General features: G+C 39.5%; 1 protein-coding gene across 1 annotated transcript in view; it reads right to left on the reverse strand.

Annotated features, from left to right (window-relative positions):
- The window catches only part of LOC142194097 (myosin-6-like), a 58825-nt gene that overhangs the window by 29313 nt on the left and 6709 nt on the right, over window positions 1-22803 (reverse strand). Inside the window, exons 4-18 of the mRNA XM_075263121.1 lie at window positions 22453-22609; window positions 22323-22350; window positions 18933-19029; window positions 17966-17986; window positions 16471-16563; window positions 14941-15004; window positions 11414-11512; window positions 10826-10929; window positions 10568-10706; window positions 8140-8258; window positions 6819-6968; window positions 5744-5914; window positions 5374-5553; window positions 4789-4921; window positions 1019-1086 (exon numbers count right to left, since the gene is read on the reverse strand). Of these exons, the coding sequence (XP_075119222.1) occupies window positions 1019-1086; window positions 4789-4921; window positions 5374-5553; window positions 5744-5914; window positions 6819-6968; window positions 8140-8258; window positions 10568-10706; window positions 10826-10929; window positions 11414-11512; window positions 14941-15004; window positions 16471-16563; window positions 17966-17986; window positions 18933-19029; window positions 22323-22350; window positions 22453-22609 (1623 nt within the window). The remainder of the gene's footprint in view (window positions 1-1018; window positions 1087-4788; window positions 4922-5373; window positions 5554-5743; window positions 5915-6818; window positions 6969-8139; window positions 8259-10567; window positions 10707-10825; window positions 10930-11413; window positions 11513-14940; window positions 15005-16470; window positions 16564-17965; window positions 17987-18932; window positions 19030-22322; window positions 22351-22452; window positions 22610-22803) is intronic.

The raw sequence follows: 22803 nt of genomic DNA on the forward strand, positions 1-22803 counted from the left end.
TACATAAAGTGCTGTGGAATATGTTAGTAGTATATACATAAAGTGCTGTGGAATATGTTAGCAGTATATACATAAAGTGCTTTTGAATATGTTAGCAGTATATACATAAAGTGCTGTGGACTATGTTAGCAGTATATACATAAAGTGCTGTGGAATATGTTAGCAGTATATACATAAAGTGCTATGGAATATGTTAGCAGTATATACATAAAGTGCTGTGGAATATGTTAGTAGTATATACATAAAGTGCTGTGGAATATGTTAGCAGTATATACATAAAGTGCTGTGGAATATGTTAGTAGTATATACATAAAGTGCTGTGGAATATGTTAGCAGTATATACATAAAGTGCTTTGGAATATGTTAGCAGTATATACATAAAGTGCTGTGGAATATGTTAGCAGTATATACATAAAGTGCTGTGGAATATGTTAGCAGTATATACATAAAGTGCTTTGGAATATGTTAGCAGTATATACATAAAGTGCTGTGGAATATGTTAGCAGTATATACATAAAGTGCTGTGGAATATGTTAGCAGTATATACATAAAGTGCTGTGGAATATGTTAGCAGTATATACATAAAGTGCTGTGGAATATGTTAGCAGTATATACGTAAAGTGCTGTGGAATATGTTAGCAGTATATACATAAAGTGCTTTGGAATATGTTAGCAGTATATACATAAAGTGCTGTGGAATATGTTAGCAATATATACATAAAGTGCTGTGGAATATGTTAGCAGTATATACAAAGTTATTATTACTACAATTAAAGCGTTACTGATTGCAACATGGATGTCTGTCTCAGGTAGTATAAAAAGTAAAATGTTCTGGATGATACACCATGCATCTGTATCATTATTCAATATAATAATAGCGTTGGACTAATTGTTCCCTAAATGTCAGACAGGCTGAGATATTCCAGTCATTCTTTTCTGTTATGGCTACCTTATGTTATACACTCTATACATTATGTACTTTGTACAACAAAATTATAAAAGTAAAAATAAAAATTACTTTGTGCATAGAGGACACGGTTTGGAATGAAGCTCCCTTTTTGCGCTTCTTTTCTCCACCTTGATCAGCTGTGAATGAAACCAAAATATGAGAGAACGGTGAATGTTTCGAGAACTTACATGACTGCCATCTGACCTGCCCTTCCTATCATTTCAAGTTGTAACATTCTACATATTGCTCACTGGATATACAAACGTACAATATTGCAATTATAATGGATAAAAAGGAAAAGAAGCAAGAGTTTGTCAGTATACAAGGCAGCTACAGGACTAGGTTAAGAAAGTTTTTTTTTTTTTTTTTACAAAAAACAATCATCACCTTTTCTTTCAACTATTGCTATACTTCTAAATCAATAATATTGTTATTTAAAACTATGTTCACAGGGGGCATAGCCTGACACTAACTGGCTGGATGCATGTTTTGTGTGGTCCAACATCTTGCCAGGACTTTCTAGTTAGTTGAATTGAGGTCCTCTCTATTGCTAACTGCTTTCAGATCCTGCTGGTACAACCATGTGGTCTAAAAGCCTGCTGACACCTGCACTCCAAATCACCTACCGGAGCGGCTGCCATCTTGATTTGATTGCAGCAAAACAGACTTTCTCTTCTGTGACCCTCCTACCCCCTGTCTTGTTCGCCCTTGCAATAGAGCCACTGTCAATGGCTATCTGCTCTCACCCTGATCTTAAGGGTGTGCGGATTGGAGGTTTCAAATGCAAATCTAGCCTTTTTGCAGATGATGTGCTTTTAACTATCACAAACGCTTTAGTTTTGTGTCAGAACCTGATTAACACTCTCCCATTTTGCGCAACTGTCAGGCCTTAAGCTTAGTAAATCTAAATTGGAAATTCTATACTGTTTTGTACCTTCAGCTACCGCTAAGTTGATTGCCCTGAATTATGTCTACCAGACCAAGGATAAATATTACTTGGCATTAATCTCTGTAACTCTTTAGATGACCATTCAAAACCGAACTATGCCACATTGATCCCAAAGATTTTAAAGTATCTTGTTGCTTGGCATTTCCCCAGTTCATTCAGTTAAGATGGATACCTAACCCCACATTCTCTACTACTTTTATGCTCTCCTGACCCCAGGGACCTCCTCCTCCTTAGTCTTCCTTCAGAAAGAACTCTTTAATTTTATATGGGCTTATATGCATATTCGCATAAGAGATTAGGCGGGCTATCAGTCCCTCCACTAATACTATGTTGCTGCTAGGCTCTCCCAACTTAGTTCTATCCATAACGTAACTGACTGCCCACAGTGGGTCACACTGGAATCGGCACTGGTAGCCCTGACTTCTCTGCAAACTTTACTTTGCAACAATGGTCAGTTACTTTGGTCAGTGGCCCAAACTATTCTGACAGTTGCTAAGGTCATTGATAACATATATCAATTGTGGCAGGCAAATCATTTTAAGTATAGATTGCAAAGCACAATTTGGCCCTTAATACCACTGTTTTTTACCCCCCTCTTCTCTCTTGGCCTATCCCCTGAGGTGTTTGTTTGGTAGAGAGACGCTTAGTTATGCTACTTTAATAATTTCCTCTGTAACCGGCAGGTCTTCACCAAAGAATATTTTACCAATACACATTCCCAGCCTCCCTCAGAGGCATTTAGGACTGCACAGATCTTTTAATTTCTCCGTTTTCTCACCCTGCTCAATCTGGAGATTTCCCCAGCTTTCAGAGATTATGTATGTTTATAGAAGCAGATACGGGCTGTCTCTTTCATTAACAGTTTGCTGAACGTCCAACCCCCTGACATCAAGCTGGACTTTATGGTGGCATGGGAACAAGACCTTGCTTCTACCCTGATCTCATCTCAATGGATTGACTGCTATACATCTATTAGCAATGACAGTGGCAGGTCACCTTTATAGAACCTTCTTATGAAAGTCCTTCATAGGACCTATTTGGTCCCTCATTGACTACATAGCTTTTACCCAACAGTCTCACCCCTTTGTTTTAGGGGCTTCAATTCCTTAGGCGCTACTTTCCATATTTGGTGATCTTCACTTTACACCCGTCACTTTTGGATTGCTTTCCCATTGTCGGCTCCCATTTTTCTTCTTAATCTTAAGCCTGCTAGCCTCAAATATGTCCATCATAAATTATTTCAGTATATTCACTACTCCCACATATCTTCCTATGTCAGTTTTAGGTTTTTGTACCTTTTTGCCTCACTTCCTTATTCTTTGACTATGCTGACATCGACTGTATAGCAGTTTCCACATTTTTTGGCTGCATTGCCTTGCATTTTTGTACAGATATTACGATTGTCTCGATCTTTTCTGTTTTACGTTACAGCAATATTTCAATAAATACTTTTGAAACTAAGAGTATGTTCATATCTGCTTTTAAAGACTCTGTTGAAAATTCCATCAGGGTTTCTGTCACTTTTGAATAGTACAGCATGTATCCTTGATGTCAAAATGATATAACCCTCAATGAAACCCAGACTGACTCTATTATGAATTGAAGAGGGAAGGTTGCCTCCCATGATGATGAAAGTACTATTAGTAGTGTTACTTAAGTCAAACTCCCTTAGTCCTACTGATCCATTTGATTTTTCCCGAGTGATGGAAAAATCTTTTCAGAAGTTTTAGTGGTTCTGTTGGCCATAGGTATTACATCTGTTATACATACACTTTAGGGTGATTTCTGTGATCCAAATCTACAACCATAATAATTTCAAAATTTTCAGTTGACCGTGGATAACCCAGGAAATCTAGTAATATTCTCATTAAACTCTATTATAAATCAAGGAAAAATTGTCAAAAGACAGGGCCACCATAAAAATATTGTACTTATTAATGATCAAATATAAAAAAAACACCAAAATTGTAGTTCATATAAATATCAAAAATACTGGCTAAATATAGGAGGACCAACACACCACAAAATCCGGTGAGTGGCAGGCAACAATGTCCCCTGACGAAGCCATCCGTGGTGAAACGCGCGTCGGGCGTTCCGGTCTTTGGTAGGCATATTCATTATTATTTTTGCAATATATTGTGTTCAAAGTTTTTCATTTGTTAATCTTTGTGTCATGCCTCACTTGTGATGTCTTTTCAACCTTGCACTCACTTCATTATTTAGCTACCATGCTTCCACTTGTGTATATGGCTACATGTTTGTATTCCTTTATGCACCTACACTGAGTTCTATCTCTATTTAGTAGGTATTGCTACTATATTTATTTTTATTTTTTGTGCATATACTTTTCAGCTAGCTGACACATTATAATAATATTACTGTTTTATACACTTGCACTTTTGCATGTTTATATTTTATTGTTCATTGTTGCCTGCCACTCACCGGATTTTGTGGTGTGTTGGTCCTCCTATATTTAGCCAGTATTTTTGATATTTATATGAACTACAATTTTGGTGTTTTTTTTATATTTGATCATTAATAAATACAATATTTTTATGGTGGCCCTGTCTTTTGACAATTTTTCCTTATCAGCAATTGGGTTTTCACCTTTATCTAAGCCTTTGTTTGCTTTTGTTGTTGTCTATTATAAATCATAAGGGACAGTCAGTCACGTTCAATGTATATGTCATCCTTTACAATATGTCATAAGGGGAAAAGGTAAAAAAACAGAAAAGGCAATGTTGTAAAATTACACCATATATGAAATATTCCATAATTTATCCTTATGAGTAAGGATAAATGATGTTATGAACTCCTATGTTAAAATATTCTGCCATTACATCACATACCTCATTATTAGCAGAACAAAATTATGATGTATAATACTAACCACTATCGGAGCTGATGTAATTTTCAAAAAGACAGGCTAGAAGTCTGTTGGATGACTTTTGGAAGAGTTGCACTACGGTTTCATTAAGTGGATCCTTATTTTTTTCCAGCCAACCAACGATGTTATATGGAACCTGCAGATGAAAATCAATTAAAAATCTATTTATTTATGGTGCCATGATTAGAGATGAGTAAAGATGAGCGAGTACCGTTCGGATCAGCCGATCCGAACAGCACGCACGCATTAAAATGAATGGAAGCACCTGGTACTTCCGCTTTGACGCCGGCCGGCCGCTTAACCCCCCCGCGTGCCGGCTACGTCCATTCATTTCAATGCGTGCGTGCTGTTCGGATCGGCTGATCCGAACAGTACTCGCTCATCTCTAGAGATGAGCAAATATACTCGTTGGAATACCTCCGCCGCATAACTCCCAGTTGATAAACACTTTCGGGGCATCGAATGTTTACTGCCCCACCCACCTTCTCTGGCGCCGGAAGCTATGTGTCGGAGGTATTCGATCGTGTATATTCACTCATCTATAGCCATGATATTTATCATGTAGATTGTTTGCGCTGTTTTACTTACCACTCCAGCATAATGAACAAGCTCAAAATGAGCTTCATATTTTCTTTTCTTGTCGGGTCTTGGCTTTTGAAGATTAGGTGACTTTCCAAGATGATTATCGTAAAGCTTAGACTTAAATGTCATGTCTGTAGCCTTAGGAAACATGCACTCCTCTTCAAGGATTGACAAAATCCCCATGGGCTATCAGGTAAAATGTATGATAAAATATATGTACATATATATATATATATATATATATATATATATATATATATATATACAGAGAGAGAGAGAGAGACAAATAAATTAAAAATGTATATTTTCTGTGCATAATAACTTCACATAAATTATTATTATTTTTTAAAGTGTAACTATAAAGTACTGTCATTACCTTTTCGATTAGGTCAATGCAGGCCTGTAAGTCAAGGCCAAAGTCAATGAACTCCCAGTCAATTCCTTCTTTCTTATATTCCTCTTGTTCCAACACAAACATATGGTGGTTGAAAAACTGTTGCAGTTTTTCATTTGTGAAATTGATGCAAAGTTGTTCAAAGCTGTTAAACTGAATAAAAATAAATTATTCGACTATGCTAATTAGTTTACTTAGTTTAAGTTAGCTCATCTATATGTGTAGAGGTAAAGATGCAATATACTGCTTATGAAGAGAGTGCTTAATAGAGATGAGCAAACAGTAAAATGTTCGAGATTCGATATTCGTTTCGAGTCGCCCCTCAATGTTCGACTACTCGAATCGAATATCGAACCCTATTATAGTCTATGGGGGGAAAATGCTCGTTTCAGGGGTAGGCAACATTCGATCAAATTATACTTACCAACTTCATGAGTGAGGGTCGGGCTGGATCCTCTGAGAAGTCTTCTCCGTGCAGCTTCCCCGCGGCATCTTCCGGCTCTGAATTCACTCTTCCAAGCATCAGGCCTGGGCAGAGCTGACTGCGCATGTCCGCCCTACAAGCGGGCATGCACAGTCGGCTCTGCCCAGGCCCGATGCCTGGCAGAGTGAATTCAGAGCCGGAAGACGCCGCGGGGAAGCTGCACGGAGAAGACTTCTAAAGGTAGGAGAAGAACCAGCGTTGATTGGCCGACTGTATAGCATTCGGCCAATCAATGCTGGTTCTGCAACGAACTATTCCATTCGAATAGCGAGTGGTACTCGATCGAGTACGAGTATTTTGAATACCGTAGTATTCGATCGAATACCTACTCAATCGAATACTACTTGCTCATCTCTAGTGCTTATCAATGAAATAGGTATGCCGCACATAAACACCTAGCATATATTGTGAGACAATCCTAAACAATAATGTGCAAACCTAGAATCAGAAACCTAAGCACTAGAAACATAATAGGGTATTCATTGAGGATGAATCATCTTTACATTTATAAGTGCTCATGGCAACTTAGATTTTTGATTTACCGTATTTTGATTCTTGGAATACATGACTTACATCAAAAATTTCAAATCCAGCAATGTCAAGCACACCGATGAAGAACTGTCTGGGCAACTTTGTATCCAGTGTTTTGTTTATACGGACTACAAGCCACTTAAACATTCGGTCATAGATACCTTTGGCCAATGCACCGACTGCATAATTAACCTATGTAAGAAAGATTTTAGGAAACAAAGCTTTAATCATTTTCAATGCCATGTTAATGAGCAAAGTACATCAAAGGATGCCTTATTCTAGTAGGAAGTATATGAACAAGTGTACACAAAATGCAGAGACATCAACCTGGGGGACTCCATTACAGGGTGATAACAAAGCAGTGGGTTATGGCAAAAGGGTAGTGGCCATAGACATCAAACCCTTCATAACACATTAAAATAAAATCAGGTCATAGCGAAAAAAAAACAACTTGAACAAGTAAGTACTTAAAGAGGACCTTTCACCATTTTGCCCACAGGCAGTTCTATATACTGCCAGAAAGCTGACAGTGCGCTGAGTTCAGCGCACTGTCGGCTTTCCCGATCTGTGCTCGGTGTGAAGAGCTTACGGTCCGGTACCATAGCTCTTCTATGGTCAGAAGGGCCTTCTGACAGTTAGCCAGGAACGTCCTTCTGCCTCGCGGCGCCTATCGCGCTGTGCTTTGGAGCGGGGAGGAACGCCCCCTCCCTCTCCTGATAATACTCGTCTATGGACGAGCTGTGTGAGCAGAGGGAGGGGGCGTTCCTCCCCGCTCCACAGCACAGCGCGATAGGCGCCGCGAGGCAGAAGGACGTTCCTGGCTAAGTGTCAGAAACGCACTTCTGACCATAGAAGACCTACGGTACCGGACCGTAAGCTCTTCACACCGGGCACAGATCGGGAAAGCCGACAGTGCGCTGAACTCAGCGCACTGTCAGCTTTCCGGCAGTATATAGAACTGCCTGTGGGAAAAATGGTGAAAGGTCCTCTTTAAGGTAACACTTTAAGTAGCACTTGCGGATTCATTTGCATACTTCTGAAAAAGCTTAATTTTCTCAGCATTGGGTGAGAATTAAAAATGGTGCCACTACTTTTTTTTAGTAAATTAGGCTCATGGAAATATACATGGAAAAAACGTGCATGCAGCTAAAAAGGGGGTAACAAGACACAAATAATAAATTCCTCCTTACTGGGGGCAGAATTTATAGTACATTGGTGCAAGAGGCTTGATAAATTCCCCCAATTCCCCCAGCGTGTCTAGTTTATAACTGCTGTTTGTGCTGACACACACAAACAAATGTACAAAGCATGTGGCATCTATGTCTACAGTTTTAATGTGTACAATTTTAAGAGGTGATCTTACCTGTTCCACAGTTTGCCCTTTGGTCACATATTCATTGCCCACTTTCACCCTGGGATGCAACAGCCCCTTCACCAACTCAGAGGAGCTGATGCCCATCAAGTAAGCAGCCTTATCCGTATCTAATATAAATTGAAGCATACAACAGATTCTTATCAGCTGATTTTGTCTATATGTTCTATGGCAAGTTTCATACAGTATAAGAATTCAAAATATGGGGTTTCATGTTAAGATATATTTTTAAGCAATAACCAATACTTTAGTATTAAGCTTAGTAAATAATCATATTGAAGGAGAAAAAAAAACTATATGTAGACCAGATTTTTTATGACATGTTCTCAATTATCTTATTGTATAATTGATACCCATCTCCTTTAAATTTTATCTAAATTTTCAAAACATTTTCTGACAGTATTTATATCATTGATAATTTTTGTAATATACTTTATTAGCAGCTGTTGGCTCCTTTCTGTGAAATCCTGCACTGAAATCTACTTTAATAATAATAATAATAAATTTTATTTATATAGCGCCAACATATTCCACAGCGCTGTACAATTTGTAGGGTTCAAATACAGACAGAAAGATACATTACAAAGAAAGTCATTTCACACAATGGGACTAAGGGCCCTGCTCGCAAGAGCTTACAATCTATGAGGTAGAGGGGGTGACACAAGAGACGTGACTGTTATTACATAAACATAAGACTTTATGACAGTCGTGTCCTTTAACATGTGGATGGAGCTTGGACCTATAAAGTTAGCATAAGATGACATCATATCATGTGGGGTAATGTGGGAGCGGGGACAGAGGAGGGTTAAGGGTTTACGTTAGACATTGTGATAGGCTTGTCTGAAAAGATGCGTCTTTAGTTTGCGTTTGAAACTGTAGAAATTGGGAGTTAATCTGATTGTCTGGGGTAGAGCATTCCAGAGAAGTGGTGCAACTCGGGAGAAGTCTTGTATACGAGCGTGGGAGATTCTGATAATAGAGGATGTAAGTGTTAGGTCATTGAGTGAACGGAGAATACGGGTTGGGCGGTAGACAGAGATGAGGGAGGAAATGTAGGGAGGTGTGGCATTATGGAGAGCCTTGTGGATGAGGGTGATAACTTTATATTTTATTCTATAATGAATAGGCAGCCAGTGTAGCGACTGGCACAGACCAGAGGCATCGCTGTAGCGTCTAGCCTGATAGATGAGCCTGGCCGCTGCATTCAGAATAGATTGTAGAGGGGAGAGTTTAGTGAGGGGAAGACCGATTAGTAAGGAGTTACAGTAGTCAAGGCGAGAATGAATCAAAGAGACAATAAGTGTCTTTAGTGTATCTCTGCTACTTTCTGTTCCCTGTGCATTCTTTCCTCACTGCTTCAGACTATGAGTACAAAGGAATATGTATTTAATTCATAGAAGCTGAGGCTGGAGGAGAGGCCAATTCAAACACTTATATCTTAGGCCCCGTTCAAACAGGGCAAGAAGGGGCGGATTATGGCTCTGAATCCACATCATAATCCGCCCCTCACAATGGAGGTCTATGTAGACTGCTAGTTTACTTTTTTCTGTGAGCAGCATGTGGTCGCTCATGGAAAAAAGAAACAAGCTGTCCTTTCTTCAGGCGGACTCTGCGGCTGATTCAGCCCCGGTATCCACCTCACAGCAGCACCCTCCGGACTGGGTCCATTCATTTGAGCCTACTCCGGAGGAGGAAGCCGCGACTGTCGGAACTTGCGACAGTCATGGCAGGCGCATTATGGCCCTAATGTGACGTGGCTTCCTATGTCACTCTCAGGGCCAAAATCCGCCAATCCGCTCTCCGTGTGAATGGGGCCTTAGAGCCACATATTTTATATGACATCAAGGTTCTATCTTTACTATTTCCAGAAGTATGGAAAACAAATCCAGGTTGCAGAGCAGCTGCATAAAAATATGCCAATTCTGACTGCGTTTTCAGCTGAGGATATCTCTGATAATAATAAAGGACTGCGACCTCAGAAGACAGAAGTGCAACCTTGGTTTTACAATTTAGAATTCCCAACATGACCCCCGCCCCTTCAGCTTATATGTATTAAACACATACTCCTCGCATGGTTATAGTCAGAAGCAGTGAGGATTTCAGTGCAGAATTTCATGGAAAAGAGACAAAATCTGTTGATAAAGTAAAATAAAAAATGTATTAATGAAGCAAATGCTGCCAGCAAAAAGGAAAGTTTACCATTAGCAATTTTGGTGGTTGTCTCAGAGAACACGTCTTTGAACAGAATCATCCCTTTATCAAGACCAGAACGCCTGAGATTTTTTTGGTTCAATCACATATAATACATACTGGTCATCTTCTTGAGAAGACCAAACTTCTAAAAGACCATTTTTCAAGGCAATTTCGAGTAGTTGTCTTTAATAAGGTTCACAATTAAGGACTGAGTTGGTGATCTTACTTTCAGTGCCGTCAGTCTCTGCTTGTTCTTCCCTTTGTTTCTGCTTAAATTTCATATTTCCAAAGTGCATTATGGCACCTGTCAATTTGTAGGATCCATACTTTTCATCAGGTATAAATCCCAAAATATCAAATGCTTGCTGTGGAAATATATAAATAAATATCAGACAGTATATGCTGACACAGTTTAGGAATAAAACTTCTATGCTTCCTAACTCAACTTATGGAAAGGTGTATAGATTGGATTGTTAATGCTTACATCAGTTGCAGTTAATTCTTCTCCATCATCTAAGTTGTCCACTGTAACAACACCTTGCGAGCTAAAGTGGAAATCATAAGGGTTTGTGCTCACTAAAAGCATATCTAAAAAGAAAAACATAATCATTAGTATCAGATTGGTCAGAGTCCGACATCTGGTCCCCATGCCAAACAGGTCGATCAAAAGGAGCAAAGTAGGGCTGTAAAAATTCATATTTTATCATTATGAACATTCATACAGTATTTTGTCTATATACAAGATCATTTTAATCATTAGTGTGCAATATCACCATTATAATGTCTCTTCCTCTTCACTTTAGGCTTGGTTGCATTGAAATAGCCTTTAATGGCCACAGATCTTCTTTTAGAAGTATGTTTAACATGTAGTTCTGAGTTGTTGTTTTTTTTTTTTCTAATTATTCTGATGAGATCAATCTAAGTGGCAATGAATTTGTTTTACTGCTAACTTTAAAGTTTGTAGACCTGCTGTTCTCGCTTCACATATAATTTCCGCACCAGATGTAAGATGCTATCTTACTTTCTTACCTAGCACGGTTATGCTGTTTTGTGGTTATGAATTGCATCTCACCTTGTAGTTCATTCATTTTCCCACTGGTTATCTGATAAAAGATGTGGTAGCTTCTTTCTCCTGGCTGTTGAAAAATTACTCTGGATTTTTCCAGTAAATCTGAAAAAATTTAGTGAAATTGTAGCAATATATTTTGTCAACAATACTTATATAAAATGCTGACCTTGTAACAGATACTATTAATATGAACCCTTGTGTATAGGATTTATTAGCAATGCACTTTTAGATATCTTGAAATCCCATAAAAGTGATTGCAGAACGCCAAACATGCATGAGATACATTCCACTCACTGCAGGGGGGTCAGAGTGAAGGTGTCACCTTTGGGACACGGACATAGAAAACAGGACATGTACCAGTTAGGTAAAACATAAAAATGACCTGTTATGTCCTATGATTAATAGGCCATGAGATTATATATATATATATATATATATATATATATATATATATATATATATATATATATATAGTTCTATATGAATGCAGTGCACTGGAGTAAGACATTGTAACTTGCCCAGTTCAAAGGAATTTTATGATGTCACTTTCAGTTACCAATAGAAGTTTGTATTGTTAAGTGTGTGGTCCTCCACTGCCCAATAATGACACTAAGTGTTAGAGACTGTAAGCTTGACATTATACTTTAATCTGTAGATAAAAGTAATCACACCAAAACCTTTGGAACTATAAAAAATAAATAAATAGGTAAATTACAAAAAAAAGTAGTAAACTCTGCATATTTAGCACCTGTGTAGGTGTTATGATACTATCATTGGAGCAAATATAAAACATTACAGGATCTGACTGACAACACAGAACAATCTAAATCTTACACAGCATTAACATATAAATCTTTCAGGGGCCACACGGTGGCTCAGTGGTTAGCACTGCAGCCTTGCAGTGCTTGAGTCCTGGTGTTCAAATCCGGCCAAGGGCAAAAAACTATCTGCAAGGAGTTTGTATGTTCTCCCCGTGTTTGCATGGATTTCCATCCCATATTTCAAAGACATACTGATAGGGAAAAATGTACATTGTGAGCTCTATGTGGGGCTCACAATCTACATTTTTAAATAAATAAATAAATAAATCTTTGGTAACCAAATGTATTCAACAGCGCTAGCCTGGAAGCCAGATGGACTTGTGCTGAATCTGGACCCAAGTTATCTCTACAGAAACTAGTATAAGAAATAAACATTTTACAAACTGAACTCAAACCAGAACCCACAGCAAACTCAGAAGGGACATCTAAACCAGAGGAATGACTCAGAAGAGTGAACATATCCATGCCAAAAGGTCAATCCGAGAGGTATCGTCAGAGTCAAAATCAGAAGATAAGCAAATTTAAAGCAAGAGGCCAATGGTCAATGATACAGCAATCCAAGACAAATGATCTGAGTTCAGAACCACACTAAAATACAAATTAATAGCAGGAACCTGGGTGGGCAAGAACAGAGTTTAAATATCCCTCCTCAGGGGCTGATTGAAACAGCTTAGAAGAGCTCTGAAAACTGCAGAAGCTTAATATTTTGGCTTGGTAATCTTAAGGGAACAGCAGCTAGTTGTTTAGCACACTGAGACTCCTTGCAGTAAGGGAATATAAAACTTAAAAAGTCACAGGACATAACAGGTCCTCTTTAAGTGACAAGTACAAACACTGCACACAGTTTCTGTGACTCAGCTCAGTTCAGAAACACTCATTTTTATACACCTGTTTTATAAAACATTAGAATTTGATGCAAAATTATATGAAGATGAAGTGCTGGTTGGCAATGTGTTAGTTGTTAACTTTCAGAAAATATATGTTTTTTAGATTGTAATATGGTTTAATTTACAGTTCAGACCAAAAGTTTTCACACACCTTTTCATTCAAATAGTTTTCTGTATTTTCATGACTATGAAAATTGTAGATTCACACTGAAGGCATCAAAACTATAAATGAACACATGTGGAATTATATGCATAACAAAAGTGTGAAACAACTGAAAATATGTCTTAGATTTTAGGTTCTTCAAAGTAGCCGCCTTTTGCTTTGATTACTGCTTTGCACACTATTGGCATTTTCTTGATGAGCTTCAAGAGGTAGTCACCTGAAATGGTCTTCCAACAGTCTTGAAGGAGTTCTCAGAGATGCTTAACACTTGTTGGCCCTTTTGCCTTCACTCTGCGGTCCAGCTCACCCCAAACCATCTCGATTGGGTTCAGGTCTGGTGACTGTGGAGGCCAGGTCATCTGGCGTAGCACCGCATCACTCTCCTTTTTGGTCAAATAGCCCTTACACAGCTTGGAGGTGTGTTTGGGGTCATTGTCCTGTTGAAAAATAAATGATGGTCCAACTAAACGCAAACTAGATGGAATAGCATGACGCTGCAAGATGCTGTGGTAGCCATGCTGGTTCAGTATGCCTTCAATTTTGAATAAATCCCCAACAGTGTCACCAGCAAAGCACCCCCACACCATCACACCTCCTCCTCCATGCTTCACGGTGGGAACCAGGCATGTAGAATCCATCCGTTCACCTTTTCTGCATTGCACAAGGACACGGTGGTTGAAACCAAAGATCTCATATTTAGACTCATCAGACCAAAGTACAGATTTCCACTGATCTAATGTCCATTCCTTGTGTTCTTTAGCCCAAACAAGTCTCTTCTGCTTGTTGCCTGTCCTTAGCAGTGGTTTTCTAGCAGCTATTTTACCATGAAGGCCTGCTGCACAAAGTCTCCTCTTAACAGTTGTTGTAGAGATGTGTCTGCTGCTAGAACTCTGTGTGGCATTGACCTGGTCTCTAATCTGAGCTGCTGTTAACTTGCGATTTCTGAGGTTGGTGACTTGGATGAACTTATCCTCCACAGCAGAGGTAACTCTTGGTCTTCCTTTCCTGGGGCGGTCCTCTTGTGAGCCAGTTTCTTTGTAGCGCTTGATGTTTTTGCAACTGCACTTGGGGACACTTTCAAAATTTTCCCAATTTTTCGGACTGCCTGACCTACATTTCTTAAAGTAGTAATGGCCACTCGTTTTTCTTTACTTAGCTGCTTTTTTCTTGCCATAATACAAATTCTAACAGTCTATTCAGTAGGACTATCAGCTGTGTATCCACCTGACTTCTGCAAAACACAACTGATGGTCCCAACCCCATTTATAAGGCAAGAAATCCCACTTATTAAACCTGACTGGGCACACCTGTGAAGTGAAAACCATTTCTGGTGACTACCTCTTGAAGCTCATCAAGAGAATGCCAAGAGTGTGCAAAGCAGGAATCAAAGCAAAAGGTGGCTACTTTGAAGAACCTAGAATATAAGACATATTTACACTTTTTTGTTAAGTATATAATTCCACATGTGTTAATTCATAGTTTTGATGCCTTCAGTGTGAATCTACAATTTTCATAGTCATGAAAATACAGAAAGCTCTTTGAATGAGAAGGTGTGTCCAAACTTTTGGTCTGTACTGTATTTTATATTTCAAAAAATGTACGTTAAAAATGGAAAATTATGGCGGTATTATACAGACTGATTCTGAGTTGTAAACTTACAAATTTCAATATCAGCAGAAGACAACTTTCCAGTTGTACCAAAGTGGATCCTGATGAATTTACCCTGCAAAAGAGTAAAACAAATACTGTTTATGTAATGGAAATATACTGAATTTTTTTCTGTTTCCTGTTTGACCATCTGACCAACTTAAAATGCTGCACTTTATCCTTAAAGTTTAAACTTTCAGACAACTTTTTACTTTCTGGCATCATGTGTGTCTTTACTACATTTTGTAATATACTTTATTAACAAACTAGCCTCTGCCCACGACTTCGCCTGCGGGTTGTTGGTGTCTATGATCCACCTATTTTCAGCAAATTGCTGCCGGCGATGGTTTGCCTGCTTCGGCGTTTCGGCAGCTCTTAAGCTGTCCTGCTGCTGAACTTGTTCCTTGCACCGTGCCTGTGATTGTTCCGGCAACTCTCAAGCTGGCTTGCCACTGAACTCGTTCCTCGTGCTGTGCCCGTGATTGTTGCGGCATCTCAGCAAGTTGCTGGTACGTCATATAATAAGCATGTTGGTGGTGTTGATGATCCACCTGCTCCGGCGTTTCGGCAGCTCTCCAGTAGAACTGGCACTGAAGTTGTTCTTTGCACCGTGCCTGTAATTTTTCCGGCATCTCAGCAGCTCGCTGCAATGCCATATAATGAGTGTTGTTTGGCATTGATGCTCCCCCTCGGCTCCGCTTCTGGAGAACTCTGACTTCTGGCTACCTTCATAGCTCTGGTTGTTTGCGAGAAATTCGATTTTCTTTTTCCTGGCATGTTTAAAATTGACAAACTCCCAATTTGATTTAAAGGTGTTTGCCCATGTCAGTTTGTGTGAACTGCCTGCAGATCAGATAATATGCAAATGTGTGTACACTGAGGGTTAGTGTTTGTTTACTCAGGTGAGATAACAGACCTGGCTGAGATAAGGCTGCTGCAGGAGCAGTGTAATATGGTATGAGACCACAAATTCATAACAGTCGTGAAGCCATGTCGTTTACCGGGATGAAAAGTAGTCTATATTTTAATCGAGGTTACAATCTATCTATGTGCCGAATTTCATTCATATCCGTTGACTAACAAACACACAAACATCCAAACTTTCACATTTATAATATTAGTAGGATTGTATCTCCTTTCTGTGAAACCCTGCATTTTTTCACTCTTTCCCTTGCTTTTCTATTGAGAGCTGTTTCCTACTTCTTATTGTGTATGGTGTACAAACTTTGTGAAATAAAGACAAAATGAGGGTGGGTAGGGTCATTTCAAATGGTTATATCTTGGGCACTATAATACATAGAAACTTGCTTTTGGTGCCATATGAAAGAGGAGAATTCATCTTACACTAAGAATGTAGTTCTACCTTTATGATTTAAAAAAGATATTACAGATTGCAAACTCAATTGGGATTAGGATATTTTTGCTGTATGGAGCTGAATAAAAATATCATGATGAATTACAAACAGTTTTAAAGTACAAATTTAAGAATTTATTGAAAACTATGACCATAGACTGGAGAGTAAGCAAAATAAGAGAACTTACAAAACGAGAAGAGTTGTCATTTCTCAGAGTTTTGGCATTCCCAAAGGCTTCTAGGGCAGGGTTCGCCTGGATGATTTGATCTTCCAGGGTTCCCTACAAGACAATAACACACAGTTATAAAAACACTACATGTATTTGTATACCATTTATAGGTTATATATAGATGTGGTGGTGTTTTAAATTTTCTATATTATTATATATTAAGCAATAGAAAAAAAATTATCAAAAACATCACCATCTCAAAATAAAATAAACCTGACTCCAAACCCCTGGTGCAGAAGTGTGCAAAATTATTAATGCTAAAGTAGATTATTAACAAATTCTATTAGAAAAACTCTGCTCCGGAGGATGCAACTGATCAATCCAGAATTTCCATTTGTTAATAAATTTCTGAATTGTTATCCTCCATTTCCTCTCAAACAAAAGCACCCTACACTTGTTCCTTCGAGCTCCAAAAAAGTGGTGGATCCTTAGCAAACCACTTCTTCATTACCTGGAACCTGCTTGAAATAATAGTTGTAATAGTAAATCTCAGTACCTTTTTTTATTGGATAACAGTAGTTGGAAAGTATATCTACTAATTTTGTATTTTTGAGCTAAGAAAATCAATTATTTTTTTCACTAAGGGCTCGTTCACATCTGCGCCCAGTCTCCGTTCTGCAGGTTTCTGTTTCCTGCACAGAACAGAGCAGGAGACGGAAACCTGCAGGACTCTTTCAAACCCATTCATTTGAATGGGTTTGAAAGATGTCTGGCCGTAGGAGCCGGTAAGTGTTTTATGCTCTCCGGCGTGAAATTGTTTTTTTCAAATCAGACACAGAGTCAGACATGCAGTACCCTGTGTCCGATTAAAATAAAACAGTTTCACGGCGGAGAGCATAAAACGCTCACCGCCGCTCACGGCCGGACCCGGTCTGCATGCAGAAGACGGAAACCACAGAACGGACTGCCGAACGCTAGTGTGAACGTAGCGTCAAATTGTCTCTGACTATTTTGCAAACATAGAAAAAATCTGTTATTTCCTTCTACATGAATAGGCAATATTTATTTTGTCAGATACTTTTAGTTCATTCAGATGTTTAAAGAAAATGTAATGTAAGACAAAGACAATCTATTTAAACGCCAAATATATCTGAATTGTGACAAATTCACAAGTACTTTTTGCTGGCAATATATTCATATAAGCATTACATTGTAAGCTGTAAATACCAGTTTTTATTAAAAGAAGTCAACTATTTTTACATCCCAAATGACATCATTAGCTTGTACAAACTATGGCTCGCTGTACAATGCCTTATTACAGTACTGTGTATGAGCCTTAGTTTTTAGTGCCAATGAGCCTCTCTCAAAGCTCAGACTTGTAACATGGCTATTCATCCACCCCCGACCATATTCAGATGTAAAAAGAAAAGAAACAAACTAGATAGCAACATGTACCAATATATGGAAATCTAATAGAATAATATATTTTTGGATATCCAATGTTTCTACCTACCCCAGTCTTTGTTGCTGGTTGCTGTAATACAAAAATATAATATTGGTTCAATTTTTAGTAAATCAATACTTGCAGATGAATCTGAAGATATGACATTTACACAACCACACTTGTATGTATAATAATGTGGAGTAAATGTACAAAAAGACATAGGCTGGCCTAAAACTAAGACTAATACTGTATGAATTGGTTTATCCCAATTTTTGCAAACAAACTTATGCAAGTGATAGTAAAACTCCATACTGACTAATCTAGTTAAAGAAGATATGTTACTAAGTTGAAAATGCTAAATAAATTATACATTCTTTGATTCTTGCTGTTCCCTTCGACAATTTGGCATTATTTTTTTTTTGTTAAATCCTTCCACCCATTCAAAAGATATAAACCCCGGGATATTATCTGTACACTAGCTCTGATTCTCCATTCGGGCAGTAATCTTATGTTTTCCTATAAGAATATAAAAGATTTTCGGCCACATGGAGAAGAGAGAATTAGGAGAATAGCAAGAATCGTATGATGTATTTCATCTAGCATTTTATACTTTATGACAGGTCCTCTTTAAGGAGATGCAGTGCCCCCTACCCTATAAAGCTGCTTCAAAGACATCTTAGCCAGCCAAAATTCTATTCTCTAAGGATGAGGGCCAAGTACTGTGTAACAGCTGTTTGCAGATAGACCTATTGCTCATTTATTCTACCATGCTTCACCACTTGCATCATAACCAGTTTTTTGCATCCTTTAATAGGTCCCACCAATGCTTTAATGATTCTGGTGCAGATTTAATGTTTTCTGTAAACCCAAACAATCACTATCATTATTTTCAGGCTAAATCGAGAATAATAAAACAGACATTTGTCATGTAGTATTCTTCTTAGTGATAGTTAGCAGACAAATTGTCTCCTCAAATTAATGAATATACAGAGGATTTGCTAACTACTTTAGAATCAACTTCTAAACCAATACTTACATTCTTTTTACCAGTAGGGTCGCCAATCGCAGCTACTGTAGCAAAGTACTGAATTACACGTTTCGTGTTTACAGTCTTGCCAGCACCGGATTCTCCACTGAAATACAAGTGAGAATATATGAAGTATTATAGTGATTTTCCGGGCTTATCAATCAATGACTAGGGTTGAGCCGATCTTGAGATTTCAATATCGATTTCAAAATCCAATTTCCGATCATTTTCCAGCCGATGTCGATCCCGATCGTGAAATTTGCTCGATTGCCAATCAGAATCCGATCTTTTCCGATCCCGATCCTCAACCCTAATCAATGCTTCTCTATGGGAAAAGTCACTTTTAGGGCTGAGCCGATCTTGAGATAACCTCCGATCTCGATCCCGCTGGAAAAGATTGTGTCAAAATTCTGATCACGATCATGAAATTTACTCGATCGCCGATCGGAATCCGATCTTTTACGATCCCGATCGCTCAACCCTATCAATAACCTATCCTCTGGATAGTTCCTCCCAGCAGAGTCTGATTCCTGGGACACCCGCCAATCAGCTGTTTGAAGAGACTGCAACGTTTTTTATTTCAGATCATGCCCGCTCACTTGAATGGGGCTCTTGGTGTTGTACCCTTGCTGAGCTTCAATTGAAGACCTGTTCCCTTTAATAAAAATATCATAAATAATGCTGAGTAGGCAAAAACAGCATATCTAGATCTATGTGGTATGTATGATGGAAATTGACACTTTACAGTGTTCTTGCTACGATCTGTGGTATGTGCATATATGGGTATAATTCAAGATTATATGTATGCTTAAAACAGATTTTCTGAGATTTTTTTTAACAGATAGAAAAAAATATTCTGAAATGAATTTTTCTAATTGAGACTACATAAAAATTACCTTTAGCTTGTTAAATAGATTTTCTTGATTTTTTTTTTTTTTTTTTTTTTTTTTTTTATAAATAGGTAGATGAGGCTCTGGCATGCCCCTTTGCACTTGAACCTCATTTCCATGAGTATAAAAACATCTTTTTCAAGGAAACTGTGCATTTATTAGATTGCCTCCCGACTTCCAAAGGACAGAAAGAGGGACAGAATGTGCGCTGTTGCAAATTTAGCTCCACCCACTTCCATGTTGAGTCAGCCCATTCCCATCCATTTCTCTTTGTAATGTATCTCACAGTATAATGCTCCTACAATCATCCTAATAGTATATGCCAGGACAACTAGAGGGGGACATTAAACTGGACAAGCAAAATCTACAGCAAATCTACAATAAATATGCATGTAACTCATGGAGATTTAGCCACAAATTCTTCATGAAGTTTGCTTTGTAAAAAAATGTAAGCCAGGTTGATGATCCAGGTATATTTATTAAGTTACTGGGTTTATGCATATATTGTGTCTAGAGATGAGCGAACAGCGTTCGATCGAGTACATGTTCGATCGGATATCAGGCTGTTCGAGATGTTCGATTCGAGTCGAACACCAGGTGGCAAACTCACTAACAATTTGATTCCCCTCCCACCTTCCCTGGCGCTTTTTTTCCACCAATAACTGCGCAGGGGAGGTGGGACAGGAACTACGACAACGGAGGCATTGAAAAAAAAATTGGAAAAAGTAATTGACTGGCTAATTCAGGTGACATCCAATTTATACGAACAGTGGATTTAATATCCGGTTCATATGAGACTGTGAACTATGTGATTGTGAGACAGGGACAGATGTACTAGCAGGGTTAGTTAGGGATTACCTTTATTTAGGTGGGAATGTCACTCACAGAGCTCTTTGGGACTCTATCTGTTCCGGATCCCTGTCAGCTTGCGATATGCACGACTTTTTCCCATAGGAATGCATTGACCAGTGTTGATTGGCCGAATGCCATACTGAGTATAGCATTCGGCCAATCAACACTGGTTTTGCCGGAGGCTCGTCTGTGAGGAGGCGGAGTCTAAGATCGGACCAGAATGGAGACTGCTGTGGACTGATCTTAGACTACGCCTCCTCCGGCAGAACCAGCGTTGATTGGCCGAATGCTGTACTCTGTATGGCATTCGGCCAATCAACGCTGGTCAATGCATTCCTATGCCGAGATGTAGCAGTGCTGGCCGTGCACTCAGCTAGACTACTCCGGAGATGCAGCAGAGCTGAGTGTGCAGCAGGGTTCAGCGGTTCTCTGGTGTAGTAGTGCTGGCCGTGTGCTCAGCTTGGCTATATCTCCGAAGTAGCCGAACTGAGCGCACGGCCAGCTCTGCTTAATCTCCAGTGTAGCAGTGCTGGCCGTGCGCTCAGCTCGGCTCATCTCTGGAGTAGTCGAGCTGAGCGCACAGCCAGCTCTGCTTCATCTCCGATGTAGCAGTGCTGGCCGTGCGCTCAGATCGGCTCATCTCCGGAGTAGCCAAGCTGAGTGCATGGTCAGCACTGCTACATCTCTGGTGTAGCAGTGCTGGCCGTGCGCTCAGCTCGGCTCATCTCCGGAGTAGCCGAGCTGAGCGCACGGCCAGCACTGCTTCATCTCCAGTGTAGCAGTGCTGGCCGTGTGCTCAGCTCGGCTCATCTTTGGAGTAGCTGAGCTGAGCGCACAGCCAGCTCTGTTTCATCTCCGGTGTAGTAGTGCTGGCCGTGTGCTCAGCTTGGCTATATCTCCGAAGTAGCCGAACTGAGCGCACGGCCAGCTCTGCTTAATCTCCAGTGTAGCAGTGCTGGCCGTGCGCTCAGCTCGGCTCATCTCTGGAGTAGTCGACTGGGACAGCAGGGGAAGCATGCCCAAGTCACTGTATTACGTTGGGATCCCTGTCAGCTTGCGATATGCGTGAGCTGACTTTTTCCCATAGGAATGCATTGACTAGCGTTGATTGGCCGAATGCCATACAGAGTACAGCATTCGGCCAATCAACGCTGGTTCTGCCGGAGGAGGCGGAGTCTAAGATCGGTCCACAGCAGTCTCCATTCTGGTCCGATCTTAGACTCCGCCTTCTCACAGACGAGCCTCCGGCAGAACCAGCGTTGATTGGCCGAATGCTGTACTCTGTATGGCATTCGGCCAATCAACGCTAGTCAATGCATTCCTATGGGAAAAAGACAGCTCACGCATATCGCAAGCTGACAGGGATCCCAACGTAATACAGTGACTTGGGCATGCTTCCCCTGCTGTCCCAGTTGCATTCCAGGGTGTTGGCATCATTTCCTGGGGTGTCATAGTGGACTTGGTGACCCTCCTGAGTAAAATAGTGGTTTCCCCCTAAACAAGTATTTATTCCCCATAGACTATAATGGGGTTCGATCGAACAGTCGAGTATTGAGCGGCTACTCAAATCGAACATTTCACTGTTCGCTCATCTCTAATTGTGTCCTTTTTGCTGTAAATTTAATACAACTTTCTGTAAAGAGTTCAGTTTACTTACGTGATCAACATTGACTGGTTTTCCCGATCTATCAAATAAAAGTTTTTCAAAATATATATTAGATACAGAACATGATAATCAAATTTACATTTCAACTTATTACAAGTTAGTAAGGCAAAATGATACTTACTGCGTAACATGTCATGATAAGCATTGTCAGCAATGGAAAAGATATGAGGAGGGGCTTCAGAACGTCTCTTGCCCTTATAGGCAGCCACCACTTCTGTCTTATAGACTGGAAGCCATTTGTATGGGTTCACAGTCACACAGAAAAGGCCTGAGTAGGTCTAAAATTTAGGAAAAAAATGATGATTGTTAATCAATACATCAAACTACTACATTGAAATAAAATGAGCGATGCACACGTCTGTCCTGCTGCTCCATTCAAAACTGGGATGCAAAGCACCCAAGTTCTTGTGAATGATCGGGGTCCCAAGGGATGCATGGGGGTAAAGTGCTGTGAATGGGGTAACATGCTTTG

The sequence above is a fragment of the Leptodactylus fuscus genome, chromosome 2 (assembly GCF_031893055.1).
Source record: "Leptodactylus fuscus isolate aLepFus1 chromosome 2, aLepFus1.hap2, whole genome shotgun sequence".
NCBI classification, from domain to species: domain Eukaryota; kingdom Metazoa; phylum Chordata; class Amphibia; order Anura; family Leptodactylidae; genus Leptodactylus; species Leptodactylus fuscus.